Source organism: Mobula hypostoma, chromosome 6, assembly GCF_963921235.1.
Source record: "Mobula hypostoma chromosome 6, sMobHyp1.1, whole genome shotgun sequence".
NCBI lineage: Eukaryota > Metazoa > Chordata > Chondrichthyes > Myliobatiformes > Myliobatidae > Mobula > Mobula hypostoma.
Window position 1 is genome coordinate 125,140,732 of NC_086102.1, and position 12,632 is coordinate 125,153,363.

The 12,632-nt window shown below is 41.0% G+C and overlaps 1 protein-coding gene across 4 annotated transcripts in view; it reads right to left on the minus strand.

Annotated features, from left to right (window-relative positions):
• Positions 1 to 12,632, minus strand: part of LOC134348367 (partitioning defective 3 homolog B-like) — a 1,227,036-nt gene that overhangs the window by 500,175 nt on the left and 714,229 nt on the right. For 3 of the 4 annotated variants that reach the window (XM_063051616.1, XM_063051618.1, XM_063051619.1), the window contains one exon: positions 7,283 to 7,517. In XM_063051616.1, coding sequence (XP_062907686.1) covers positions 7,283 to 7,517 — 235 coding nt within the window. The remainder of the gene's footprint in view (positions 1 to 7,282; positions 7,518 to 12,632) is intronic. The other variant, XM_063051617.1, reaches the window with a different exon arrangement.

Consider the following 12,632-nt stretch of genomic DNA (forward strand, 5'->3'; position numbering starts at 1 on the left):
AAAGGAATGGCCCAAGTCCCTGAGTAGCATGTCCTGTAGATTGATGGTGCATGGGATGTTGTCCTGGTCCAATTTATCTTCCACTGATTGAGCAGTGAAGGGCAACACCAATGAGAGGGTACAGCCCCCAACCCAGTACGGATTCTAGCGCACCCACATAGGCTTCTGTTCTCTCTCCCACACCGCCTCGAAGCCTCCTCTCTTGGGCAGCTGCAATGGGTGACACCACAACAGGAGGGTCCGACCCTTGCAACTGTGGCAACATAGCTCTCCCACCATCGGCCTCGCCAATGAACCCATAAACCGTTGTTGTGTATAACCAATGTCTAGCAGGGTCTTGCAACCACAATAAAAACGTCCAAGACAATCATTTGTACCGTTTGTTGGACCGTGCACCGCCTCCACATAACAAAAGAACACACAAGCCCAGGCGACAACACAGTACGCAGCTCCCTGGTTGCTGAGCAACTCACTGGGGTAGATCTGCAGTACTTGATGTTCTTAATATTGACTAGTGCCTTGCGATCGTAAAAAAGACGTAAAGAACAAACAATTACATCGTTGGTTGAACCCAGAGAAGCTGCTACGACTGTTCATGCCATCATCTTACCCTATCCTAAATACTTCAGGATAGTTTACATTAATGGTATAAATAAATACACTGTGGAAGGAATACCATCTATTTCATCTATACCACTGCTAACTTGGAGGAAGAAAGAAGTTAAATGTTTCTTGGCCATCTGTATTGATTGACATGGTATTGTAACATGTACTTAAACTCTGTTAAACTAGTTCTTGCTTGTACTAAGAAAAACATAGTGGGAAGTTTTATGCCCACATGTGATTATCCTACTCTAATGAATGATTTTCTCACTTTGGCAAGATAAAACCATATTACTTTCTAGATATTGCTACAACTTTCTCTTTGAACAGTCATCTTGATTAGAAAAGTTCTAAACAAACTTTCTTTTAAAATATACACCATACAACAGCCTAATTAAAACACCCAGAACCTCTTTCTATACTCAAAGGAGTAAGATGTACCATTCTATGCATCTGATTAGTCTCCTTACCCAATTAATTTCAGCCAGGATTTTACTACATTGTTTAAATCTATGGTAGAAGTACAATGCATTACATATTGATAGGAGGGATATGATATATATCCCATTAGCAGCACAGAGCATAACTCACTGGCAAGTTAGCAGATACCCTCTAACTATTCAGCATACAAATCATATTATATTTGATATGGGAGTGCTCAGTCCTGAAAAAAAATGGGTAGCGGTCTCATTCCTAACTGAGAGATTGCTTTCATGTGTTTAATGAAAATGGGCTTAATCTGTGAGCGGGCAGGATGAAAGGTTGCCTGCATGTTTTACATGCAATATCTGCAGGGACGCAATTAGCATCAAATGCAAGATAGAACCATCAAGAGGGCTGAAAAAGAAAGTGAGAATAACACTGCCTAATTTTTTTTCATACATATGTTTCAGGCTGTTGTAGGCTAGCTTGTGACCATCCCCATAAATTAATCCTTCAACTGATGTCCAGGGAACAGTAGCTTCTGTTTCTGTCTTCAGAGAATTGTTGGAAGACACTACAGAGTCAATTGACATTAACTTTGATTGGGATGGGGAGATGGGGATGAATGGAGCGTAATGAGAGACTCACATCTATCTCCTGGGAAGTTCCACCTTCAATTGGACAGAGATCCTCTTTGATCTCAGCCCTTGACCTCATAAAATCATGTAGCATATATGATCCATTGTGCCTGATCCAGTTCTTTGGGAGATTTCTGCACTTATTCTCACACTCGCTCTCTTGTCAAAACCCTGTATTTTTCATCTTTCAAATATATATTCAATTCACTTTATAAAATTAGTATTCACTCTGCTGCTGATACACTTATTTCCCCCCAGATTGTAATTTAGTTTGCCATGTAAAACAAAATCTTCTTGTCTCCAGACACTTAATTAAATCATCACCCATATTTTGGATAATCCTTCAACTGGCCAAATAACCTAACCATGATATGGTAATAGAATAATTCAGTGTAATCAGTTGCAGCAATGAGGCACCTATGTTATAAATATTGACCTGAAAGCCATTATAGAGTCAAAAATATATGAGACCAAAAATAATGGGCAGGAAAATGCTGGCAATCCATCAAAAATTCCCCAACCTCTTGTAGTCGGTGAGAAATGAGTAAACATCTTAAAGATAAAGATTAGCTTTATTTGTCACGTTGAAACTAACAGTGAAATGTGTTATTTGTGTCAAAGCAAATGAGCGAGGATTGTCCGGGGGCCAGCCCGCATGTGTTGCACGCTTCCAGTGCCAACGTAGCACGTGCATAATTTATTAACAGTAACCTGCACTTCTTTGGAATGTGGCAGAAAACCAGAGTACCTGGAGGAAACCCATGCAGCCAAGGGGTACAGTCATGCAGTCAAACTCCTCAAAGACAGTGGTGGAAATCTAACCTCGCTCTTACAACTGGTGCTGTAACTGAAGCACTGCGCTAACCGCTACGCTGCTGTGCCACCACGTCCGACACAAATGACCAAGCAGTGGAACCAGCCGGAAGTAATAAAATAAAGTTCCCTCCCACCACCCCTGCACAACACATACACACACACACACACACACACACACACACACGCACGCACACTCATTCACTATTCAGTCACGTCACAACCTCGGCCAAAGCTTCAGCAGAGCACTGAGCTGCATTCAGAGGTTGCACCTTTTAGCTGAGACTTTGAGGTTTCCCACCTGTCCAGTTAGGTGAACATAACTATCTGAAGGGAGGAGTGGAGTTGCCCCACGTATCCTGGCCAATATTTATTATTCAATCAACATTACTAATCTGGTCACTATTTTGCTGATATTTGCTTGCTGTTACAGGTAGGAAATGAACATTCTTTTCCTTTTTTTCAGTAGATCATTATTTTAATTTATAAATTTCAAAGGTTGCTTATCACCTATTTTTGTACTGGCACCGTGCTTCTCGTTTCTCCCTGCGTATCTTAAGTTTCAAGCGCCAATCTTCGCTTTTAATAAAAATGATTCTTTTTACTGTAATTACTTTTAGGACAGAGTAAAAGCTATAAAAGTCATTACTGCATGACTGTAATTAGCATAACAATCAGCAGTTATTGCCCCGACCTGTCATAACCTGGCACAATCATTTATCAGTACGACCAGATAGATTATGGCCTCATTAGGGTCAATGTGTATTGACTCTTAACATTAGAGCTAAAGTTGATCAAAAAATTCTGTGAACAGAGACTTACTTTCCAGCATTTAAATTGCCTAATTTAGGGTGAAAGAATCTCCATATTCTCCTTAAGACAATGCCACTGGATATATTTCACCAGAAAACAACAAGATATAGGAGCAGAATTAGGCCATTTAGCCCATCGTGTTGGCTCGGCAATTCTATCTTGTCTGTATTATCATCCCTCTCACCCCTATTCTCCTCTCTTGACACCCTTACTAATCAAGAGCCTATCAACCTCCCCTTTAGGCATATGCAATGACTTGGCTTCCGCAGTCGTCTGTGGCAATGAATTTCACAGATTCGTCACTCTCTGGCTAAAAGAATTCCTTCTCATTTCTACTCTATAGGGATATCCTTGTACTCTAAGGCTGTGCACTCTGGTCCTCGACTCCTCCACTATGGGAAACGTCTTCTCTATCTTTTCCTAACACATGTGAACACAAATTCCTGCTTCTGAGTCAGGAGGTTGTGGCTTCAGCTCCTAATCCTGAAGCAAATTTATTAAATCAAGGCTGCTTGCTGCAAATATCACTGGGCATCCTAAAGGAGGTCACAGCCAAAAGGAATTTGAAATACAGTTATTGCTAAAACATGACAGCCAGTTTGTGCATAGCAAGATTTCACAAACAACAGTGAGATCAAGGCCAGGTAATCAGTCTGGTGAATACTGATTGATCAGTCACATAATTCTGTTCACGGGCATCACTGGCCAGTCCAAAATTCAAAGCCAATCCTTAACTGCCCTTGGTGAACAAAATTATTGAGCAACTACAGTCCTTCTGGTCAATATCTCCAGTAGTTTCATTAGTAAAAAGTTGCAGATTTGAGATCCAGAAATAATGAAGCAAGGATGATGTGTGTCCAAATCACAATGGTGTACAACTTTGAGAGGAAACTGCAAGTGGTGTAAAACTCTTATGACCTGGGTCTCTTTTGCTCATGGTACACAGTGCACAGTTGCCAACTAGAGACGAAAGGTGAAAGTTTAGTGTACTACATTGAATAACAATCATGTGTATTGCTCTGAACTAGATTGTTCCAAGCCTCCTGATTGTTGTTGGAGCTGCATTCATCTCTGATTTGTGCAATAGAGATGGTAGAAAGGCTTTGTGGTGTCAGGAGGTAAGTTATTTGATGAAGGATAGACAGCCACATCTGCTCTTCTAGCCAACAAATAGACGTGGGTGGTCCAGTAAGTCCCTGCTCAACACTGACCTGGACTTGGTGATGGCAACGTTGTTGAAACACAGAAAGCTTACAGCACAAAGAAGCCACTCTGCCCCTCATGTCCATGTCAATCAAAAAAAGACAACTGGGCTAACTTTATCTATGAAAGAAGGCCCAGGATAAACGGTGGATGGGCATCATTGCCTGGTGCTTACATGGCACTAATATTACTCGGCACTTGTCAGCCATTGCCTGTATATTGTCTAGGTCTTGTAGCACATATGAAACAACTGCTTAGTTTTCAAAGGATTTGCAATCATTAAGGAACATTTCCACTTCAGCCTTATTAAGGACATTGATAAAGCATTTGAAGATGCTTAGATGCAGCTCACTGACTGAGGAACGCCTGCCATGATAACTCTAGCTGAGATGATTGATTTCCAACTACCACAACCTGCATCCTATGTGGAGGGATGGTTTGATCCAGCAGGACTTTGCCTCCTGGTTGCCATCAAGTTCAGTTTTACAAGATCTCCTTTACAACTCAGTGATTGAAATGTTGCCAACGTCAAGGGCTGACATTGAGCAGGACAGTGGAGCAATGCTCATTTAAAGCAGTTACCATGAGATCTTTCCTACACACCTGAGAAGGCGGATGGAGCCTGGATTTAAAGAATTAACCAAGAACATAGACTTACATAGAATAGTACAGCACAGTACAGGCCCTTCGGCCCACATTGTTGTGCCGACCCTCAAACCCTGCCTCCCATATAACCTCCCACCTTAAAATTCCTCCATATACCTGTCTAGTAGTCTCTTAAATTTCACTAATGTATCTGCCTCCACCACTGACTCAGGCAGTGCATTCCATGCACCAACCACTCTCTGAGTAAAAAACCTTCCTCTAATATCCCCCTTGAACTTCCCACCCCTTACCTTAAAGCCATGTTCTCTTGTATTGAGCAGTGGTGCCCTGGGGAAGAGGCGCTGGCTATCCACTCTATCTATTCCTCTTAATATCTTGTATACCTCTATCATGTCTCCTCTCATCCTCCTTCTCTCCAAAGAGTAAAGCCCTAGCTCCCTTAATCTCTGATCATAATCCATACTCTCTAAACCAGGCAACATCCTGGTAAATCTCCTCTGTACCCTTTCCAATGCTTCCACATCCTTCCTATAGTGAGGCGATCAGAACTGGACACAGTACTCCAAGTGTGGCCTAACCAGAGTTTTATCGAGCTGCATCATTACCTCGCGACTCTTAAACTCTATCCCTCGACTTATGAAAGCTAACACTCCATAAGCTTTCTTAACTACCCTGGTACTACTTGCACTGGTACTTTATGGGATCTAAACTATTACACACTATTCAGAAACAATTTATTTTAAAACGAATGCCTTCTTCTTTGTAAAGGCAAATTTGCACGATTGAAGACTTTGATTTATAAAATAGAGATAACACTGCTTCTCAGCTAACATCTGGTTTGATTAGTGAGTTATCATGCTTTAAACACCAAACAATTAACAAAGCAGAAGTGTATACTTTAATTAGTGAGCAATGTAACTTCGTCAGCAAGTTCTGAAAACCCAGTGTCTCAGTGTCCAAATTACCCATCCCAGTTGTAAGAAAGGAAGGATATGGATACAAATTTTATAGTGCTCAAACTTTTATTGATCACAGCCTTTAATATACTCAAACAACTGAGCATCTGGAGCCTTTCAAGTAGAGTATGCTAAAGACGATAATGCACTGTAAAAAGAAATTTCTCCTCATTCTTAATCCTAAAGTGCCATCACCTTGCTCTATACCCTCACATTAATGAAACAAACACTTTAACATCAATGCTGTTATTCCCTCTTCAAAAACAGGGATTTCTCAGTATTCTGAGTGCCAATCTTATGCAATCTCTATTTTCTCAAGAATCCATTTGATATGTCCTCTGTACTAATGCTGAGGCAAGTACAGCCTTACCTGCACAACGCCTTAAATAATTCCAGTTAGACCTTTGCACTCCAGCTTACGTGTAATAAAGGCCAACATATAGCTGCCTTGCTAATTGCTTGCTTCATCCTGTATTACTTTGCTGCATGAATAGAATGCCTGAACAAAACAAATTGCATCTCTGCTCCTTCGGGTGTCTGACTGAAAATGATTTGACATTTCAGACAGGTAAGTCTGCCCCAAAGGGTCAGATTTTGGTTGTTCAGAGAGAGGTAGTCATTTCTTATAAATATCGGTGCTTTTCATTTGGAGTGAGGGGGTGAAGGAGATGGTGTGGTCATTTATGTTATTGTCAGGATTAAGAAGTTAAAAAGACTTCATCCAATTCTAAACTATTTAGAGAACTTAATTAAAATATATTCTTTATTCATTCATAAAACAGACAGATCCACAGGTATTGCCATGAGAAAATTGTCCCTCAGGGATTGGACTCCAAGTTATTATTACTTCAGTGTGCTGACTCACTCACAGCTCATTTGGAATGAAGCTGGTGACATTTCAGTTGTTTTAAAAGGCAACACTTTGGTGAACTTTTCATGCACACCAATAACAACAACTTGCATTTACCTGGCATCCCTCCTGTGTGGTGAAATATCACAAGCACTTACAGTGCAGAAGTGAAAGACTGCAGAAGAGAAAGTGGTGGCAGCTTGGATGCCAGCAGCATTTGAAGCAATTAGCTTCAAATAGGGACATTCAGCAATTGAGCAACAAATTTCCTCTTTGCGTGAAAATGTGCTCCACAGCATCACTTCGAAATGGATAAATCAGAACATAAGAATATACAACATTAAATCAATTCATGCAATGAAAATCTAAAGAAATACCTAAGCATGGCTCCAAATCCCTTCTTCTTGACTTTCTTTTCTTGACTCTCATTTTCCTTCTTTTTATCCTTTTCCTTTGTTTTTGTTTTCACCTTTTTTTTCTTGTCTTTCTTTTTTTTCCCCTTCTTCATCTTATTGTCGGAGCTCTCCGCATCTTCAAGCTCAGCAGTCCCCTGGAATGCAGATTCACTACCTGGGGTTTCATGGCCTGACTGGGAGCTGTCTTCCGAATCTGCTGCAGGTAGGTGAAAAATGTAAGTGTGTCAAAAATAACTCACTTGTCATTATTTTGTTTTTTTAAGATTGCATTTTGCATTACTTTATGGTTCTTCCACCATTTGTCTTTACAATAAATACCCAAATCCAACCTCCAATTAAGGTTCTTACATTAGTGTTCTGAGACCAATTATTAAGAATAAGTAGTTGAAGGTATTAAATGGAACTTCACTTTCAATATATATAACTTAGAAGGCTCGAAATCTATTCCTGAGACTTTAGCAAAGTAAGTTTACAGTCCCACTTCTATAGTTGAAAGCTGTGCATTTTCTTGTTCAGACTTTATAATGGGAATGAGGATAGGGTCCTTATTTACCCTCTCAAGTGGATGCAAAAGGTCTTCTGGCATACCTGATATAGAGCAAGACCATTCTTCCTAGAGTTCCGTCAAAATATCTGAACATTCACCTAGCCTGCTGCATCTCCAAGAAACCATAATGGTACTGGTGTTTATAGGGCCTGCTTTGCTCTAATAGGCCTCTATGTTTACCACATTAACAGCAAGTGCAAATTGGTGTGGAGTCAGTAAGATCCGAAATACTCAGAGATCAACATGGAAAAATGGGCTTCAATTCTTGGGTTTCTGGGGAACAAAGGAGTTGTTCTGCTGGTGTGGGCTTCATTTGAATTAGGCTGGACCGGTGAATCGAATAGCTTGGGCTGAAGATGGGTCTCTACACTAAATAGTGGGGACAAGGGATCTGGTAAGGTAAAATTGAGAGGTGTAAAGATAAACTGACAAGGGCATAAGGTAGTGAAATGGTTATTAATAGCTAGGCAGAGGGATGAGTGCACTTCCAATTACTTAATCAACACGTAGCCAGGGCAAACCAAATGAACATTAACAGTATGGAGATTACATTCATGGAGGGTATGAGACGTGGTTTTCTAGATCAATATATTGAGGAACAAACAAGCAAACTGGCCTTTTTATTTCAAGTGTGACTAATTTTAAGTAATAAGGAAGTGTTAATTAATAAATTAATTAATGGCTTTTTTTTTTGGTTTTTCCTTTCATATTTTATTTTATCTTAAAAGTAACCCTGGTAGTTGAATGGTTTCATGGAAAAGTAAACGTAAAACGTAAGAGACAAAGTTAATTAATCCAATCTAAAATCAGTGTCTTAAAATGGAAGCAAAGCAGAATAAAGGCATGAGGCATGAATTGTCCACAGTAGAGTGGGAAATGACATTTAAATTAAATAAGCATTATTACCATTAATAATGCTGATAATAGCAATAAATATCCTATTAAGGCAGTGGTCCCCAACCACTGGGCCACAAAGCATGTGCTACCGGGTCGCGAGGAAACGATATGAGTCAGCTGCACCTTTCCTCATTCCCTGTCGTGCACTGTTGAACTTGAACATAGGGTTGCCAACTGTCCCGTATTTGCCAGGACATCCCGTATATTGGGCTAAATTGGTTTGTCCCATAGGGGACTGCCCTTGTCCCGTATTTCCCCCGCTAAGATAGAGTGTTCCTATGAAACCTTTCGTGCCGAAATATTGTTGAAGGCAGAACTGTAGTCAATAAACAGTTTACTGTCCAGATGCTCCAGAGATGACTGTAGGGCCACACAGATGACATCCCCCGTAGATCTGCCTTAGGCCTCGCTGGTCAATTCCATTGGTGTCCCTGAGTATATTAACTGTTTTGTGTGTTCTGTTCACTCCTTAGACTGTGACAGTATGTTACAGGTTTCCTCCTCCATCCGAAGGTAGAGCGTTCCTATGAGACGGTTCATAAGCAGGAATGTCGTAAAGCAAAGAAGCAATTACCATTAATTTGTATGGGAAAAATTTCTGAACATTCCCAGACCCAAAAAACAACCTACCAAATCATACCAAACAACACGTAAAACCTAAAATAACACTAACATATAGTAAAAGCCGGAATGATATGATAAATACACAGTCTATATAAAGTAGAAATAATGTATGTACAGTGTAGTCGGGAAGTTTAAGCCAAAACTTATTTGTGGAAAAAAAACGGCGCGTACACGCATGCGCACACAGGTGCCCCACAAGGCTTTATGGTCATGGTCGTCTTTCTCGGGGTAAACACAAGTGTCCTGTATTTGACTGCTACTTTTGTCCCTTATCTGGGAGTGAGAAAGTTGGCAACCCTAAATGTAAAAGATATGTTGAGGTGAGTTTAGCCCTACTTGAACACTCACCCACCCCCAGTCAGCCGGTCCGCAAGAATATTGTCAATATTAAACCGGTCCACAGTGCAAAAAAGATTGGGGACCCCCGTTTTAAGGCACAACCCCCCAATGGGAAAAAGAAAAAGATTATCAAAAGTTAATATGAATTCCTTACAGAGGGTCAGATAAAATTATATGAGGATATAAGGAAATGGAAGAGAAATTTAGACAAATATAGACAAGGAAAAATTCGCAGAAGTAGAGAAGAACAGGGCCAGAGGGAACAAGGAGCAGAAAGAAACTAGTGCTCTTAAAAACACAGCACTGGGGCCAAAAGCCAATAAATCTCTAACATTTAATGATGTGGGTTCAAACATTTGAAGGAAATGCATGGAAATTTTGGATGCACTGGCTCTCAACTTCCCAGATTTCACAGACTGTAGAACAATGCCAGCAGACTGAAAATACCAAACCTAAACCCACTATTTATGAAAGAGGGGAGAGAGAGAAATACGGAAACACCAGACTTTTTCATCAAACATCAACAGCAAGAAAAACACTACAACCAGTTGTTAGTGATTATCCGAACACTCAGAAAATATGAAGAGGCTGTTCAAAGCCTAATATATCCAAAAAATCTCTCAAGTTTTTTCAGGTTGTAACTCACCTAAGAGACAAGGACAAACCTGTTGATGTGATTGGTTTGGACTTCTTAGTGCCATAGAAAAGATTATTCAACCAAATTTCAGTACATGTACTGAAAGTACAGGTGTCCCCTGCCTTTTGAACGTTCGCTTTATGAAACCTCACTGTTACGAAAGACCTACATTAGTTACCTGTTTTCGCTAACAGAAGGTGTTTTCACTGTTACGAAAAAAAGCAGCGTGCGATAAAAGGCAGAGCGTGCCCCGAGCAGCCCTCTCCCCCGATTCAGAACTGCACTCTCGCCGGCATTGCTTAAACACGTGCCTGTAAGCAGCCGTTAGCAAGATGAGTTCTAAAATATCGGAAAAGCCTGAAAGAGCTCGTAAGGGTGTTACACTTAGCATAAAACTAGACATAATCAAGCGTGTCGATCGTGGTGAACGAAGTAAGGACAAAGTGAGTTTGGCTTCTGGAAGTTGACGAAGATGATGTTGAAGAGGTTTTGGCATCCCATGACCAAGAACTGATAGGTGAAGAGCTGATGCAATTGGAAGAGGAAAGGATAACAATCGAAACCAAATGCAGTAGCAAACGGACCGAAAGTGAAGTCGTCCAGGAACTGACCATGAAGCAACTGCATGAGATTTTCACTGCAATGATAAAATACGACTTTAATTTTGAAAGGGTACCTCGGTTTAGCGCATATTTGCAGGATGGCTTGAGTCCTTACAAAGAACTGTATAATCTAAAAATGCGCAAGGCTAAGCGGTCAAGCAAGCCTTCCACATCGGCCACAGCAGACGACGAACCTCAACCTTCGACATCGAGGCAGGCAGACGTAGAAAAAAATGACCTGCCTCCCTGATGGAAACAGACGACGAGATGACACCCAGTGTCCCACCACACCAACTCCCGGGCCACGGACAGATACCGATCCGTGAAGAATGCAGCAGTAGCCGGGAGGCACACAGCACATCTTTAAGAAAAAAGCCGAAATAAACATGCTAATTAATTAGGTGCTGCCCGACACGTAAATGTCGGCCCAGATCAGAGGCGATTGCCGATTGCGTCATCTCTGATCTGGGCCGACACTTATGTGCCGGGTGGTACCTAATTAATTAGATTGTTTATTTCAGCTTTTTTCTTAAAGATGTGCTGAGTGCGTTCTGGCCACCACTGTACTGCTGCATTCTCCGCGAATCGGTATCGGTCGGCGGCCTGGAAGGTGGGGGCCACTGCACCACCCCAACCTCCGACGACTCAGCCTAACACACCATCATCATTGTCTTCCCAATTCCCGTGAGTGATACTACACTGTACATACATTATTTCTAGTTTATACAGGCTGTGTATTTTTATGTGTTATTTGGTATGATTTGGCAGCTTCATAGCTTAAAGGTTACTGGAGAGAGTGTTTTTGCCGAGAGCGCTTGCGTGAGATTTTCGCTACGAAGAACAGTGCGGCAATGATTGTGGAAAAGTATTTCTACTTTATATGGGCTGTGTATTCATCATATCATTCCTGCTTTTACTATATGTTACTGTTATTTTAGGTTTTATGTGTTATTTGGCATAATTTGGTAGGTTATTTTTGGGTCTGTAAACGCTCACAAATTCTTCCCATATAAATTAATGGTAATTGCTTCTTTGCTTTATGACATTCCTGCTTACGAACCGTTCCATAGGAATGCTCTACCTTCGGATGGAGGAGGAAACCTGTAACATACTGTCACAGTCTAAGGAGTGAACAGAACACACAACAGTTAATATACAGTTAATATACTCAGGGACACCAATGGAATTGACCAGCGAGGCCTAAGGCAGATCTATGGGGGATGTCATCTGTGTGGCCCTACAGTCATCTCTGGAGCATCTGGACAGTAAACTGTTTATTGACTACAGTTCTGCCTTCAACAATATTTTTGCAAACAAATTCATCACCGAACTCCAGACCCTGGGAGTTAATGTCTCACTCTGCAACTGGATCCCTGACTTTCTGTCCAACATACTGCAATCAGTAAGGATAGGCAGAAATGCCTTCACCACAATTATTCCAAACCCTGGTGCCTCACAAGGTTGCATCTTCAACTGCCCTACTTTACTCTCTCTACAGTTACAATAGTGTGGCCAAATTCTGCCCTTACTCCATTGACAAGTTGGCAAATGACACAACTGTAGTGAGCTGGATCTCAAATAATAATGAGTTGGAGTACAGGAAGGAGATAGAGAGCTTAGTGACACAGTGTCATGAAAATAACCTTTCTGTCAATGTCAACAAAA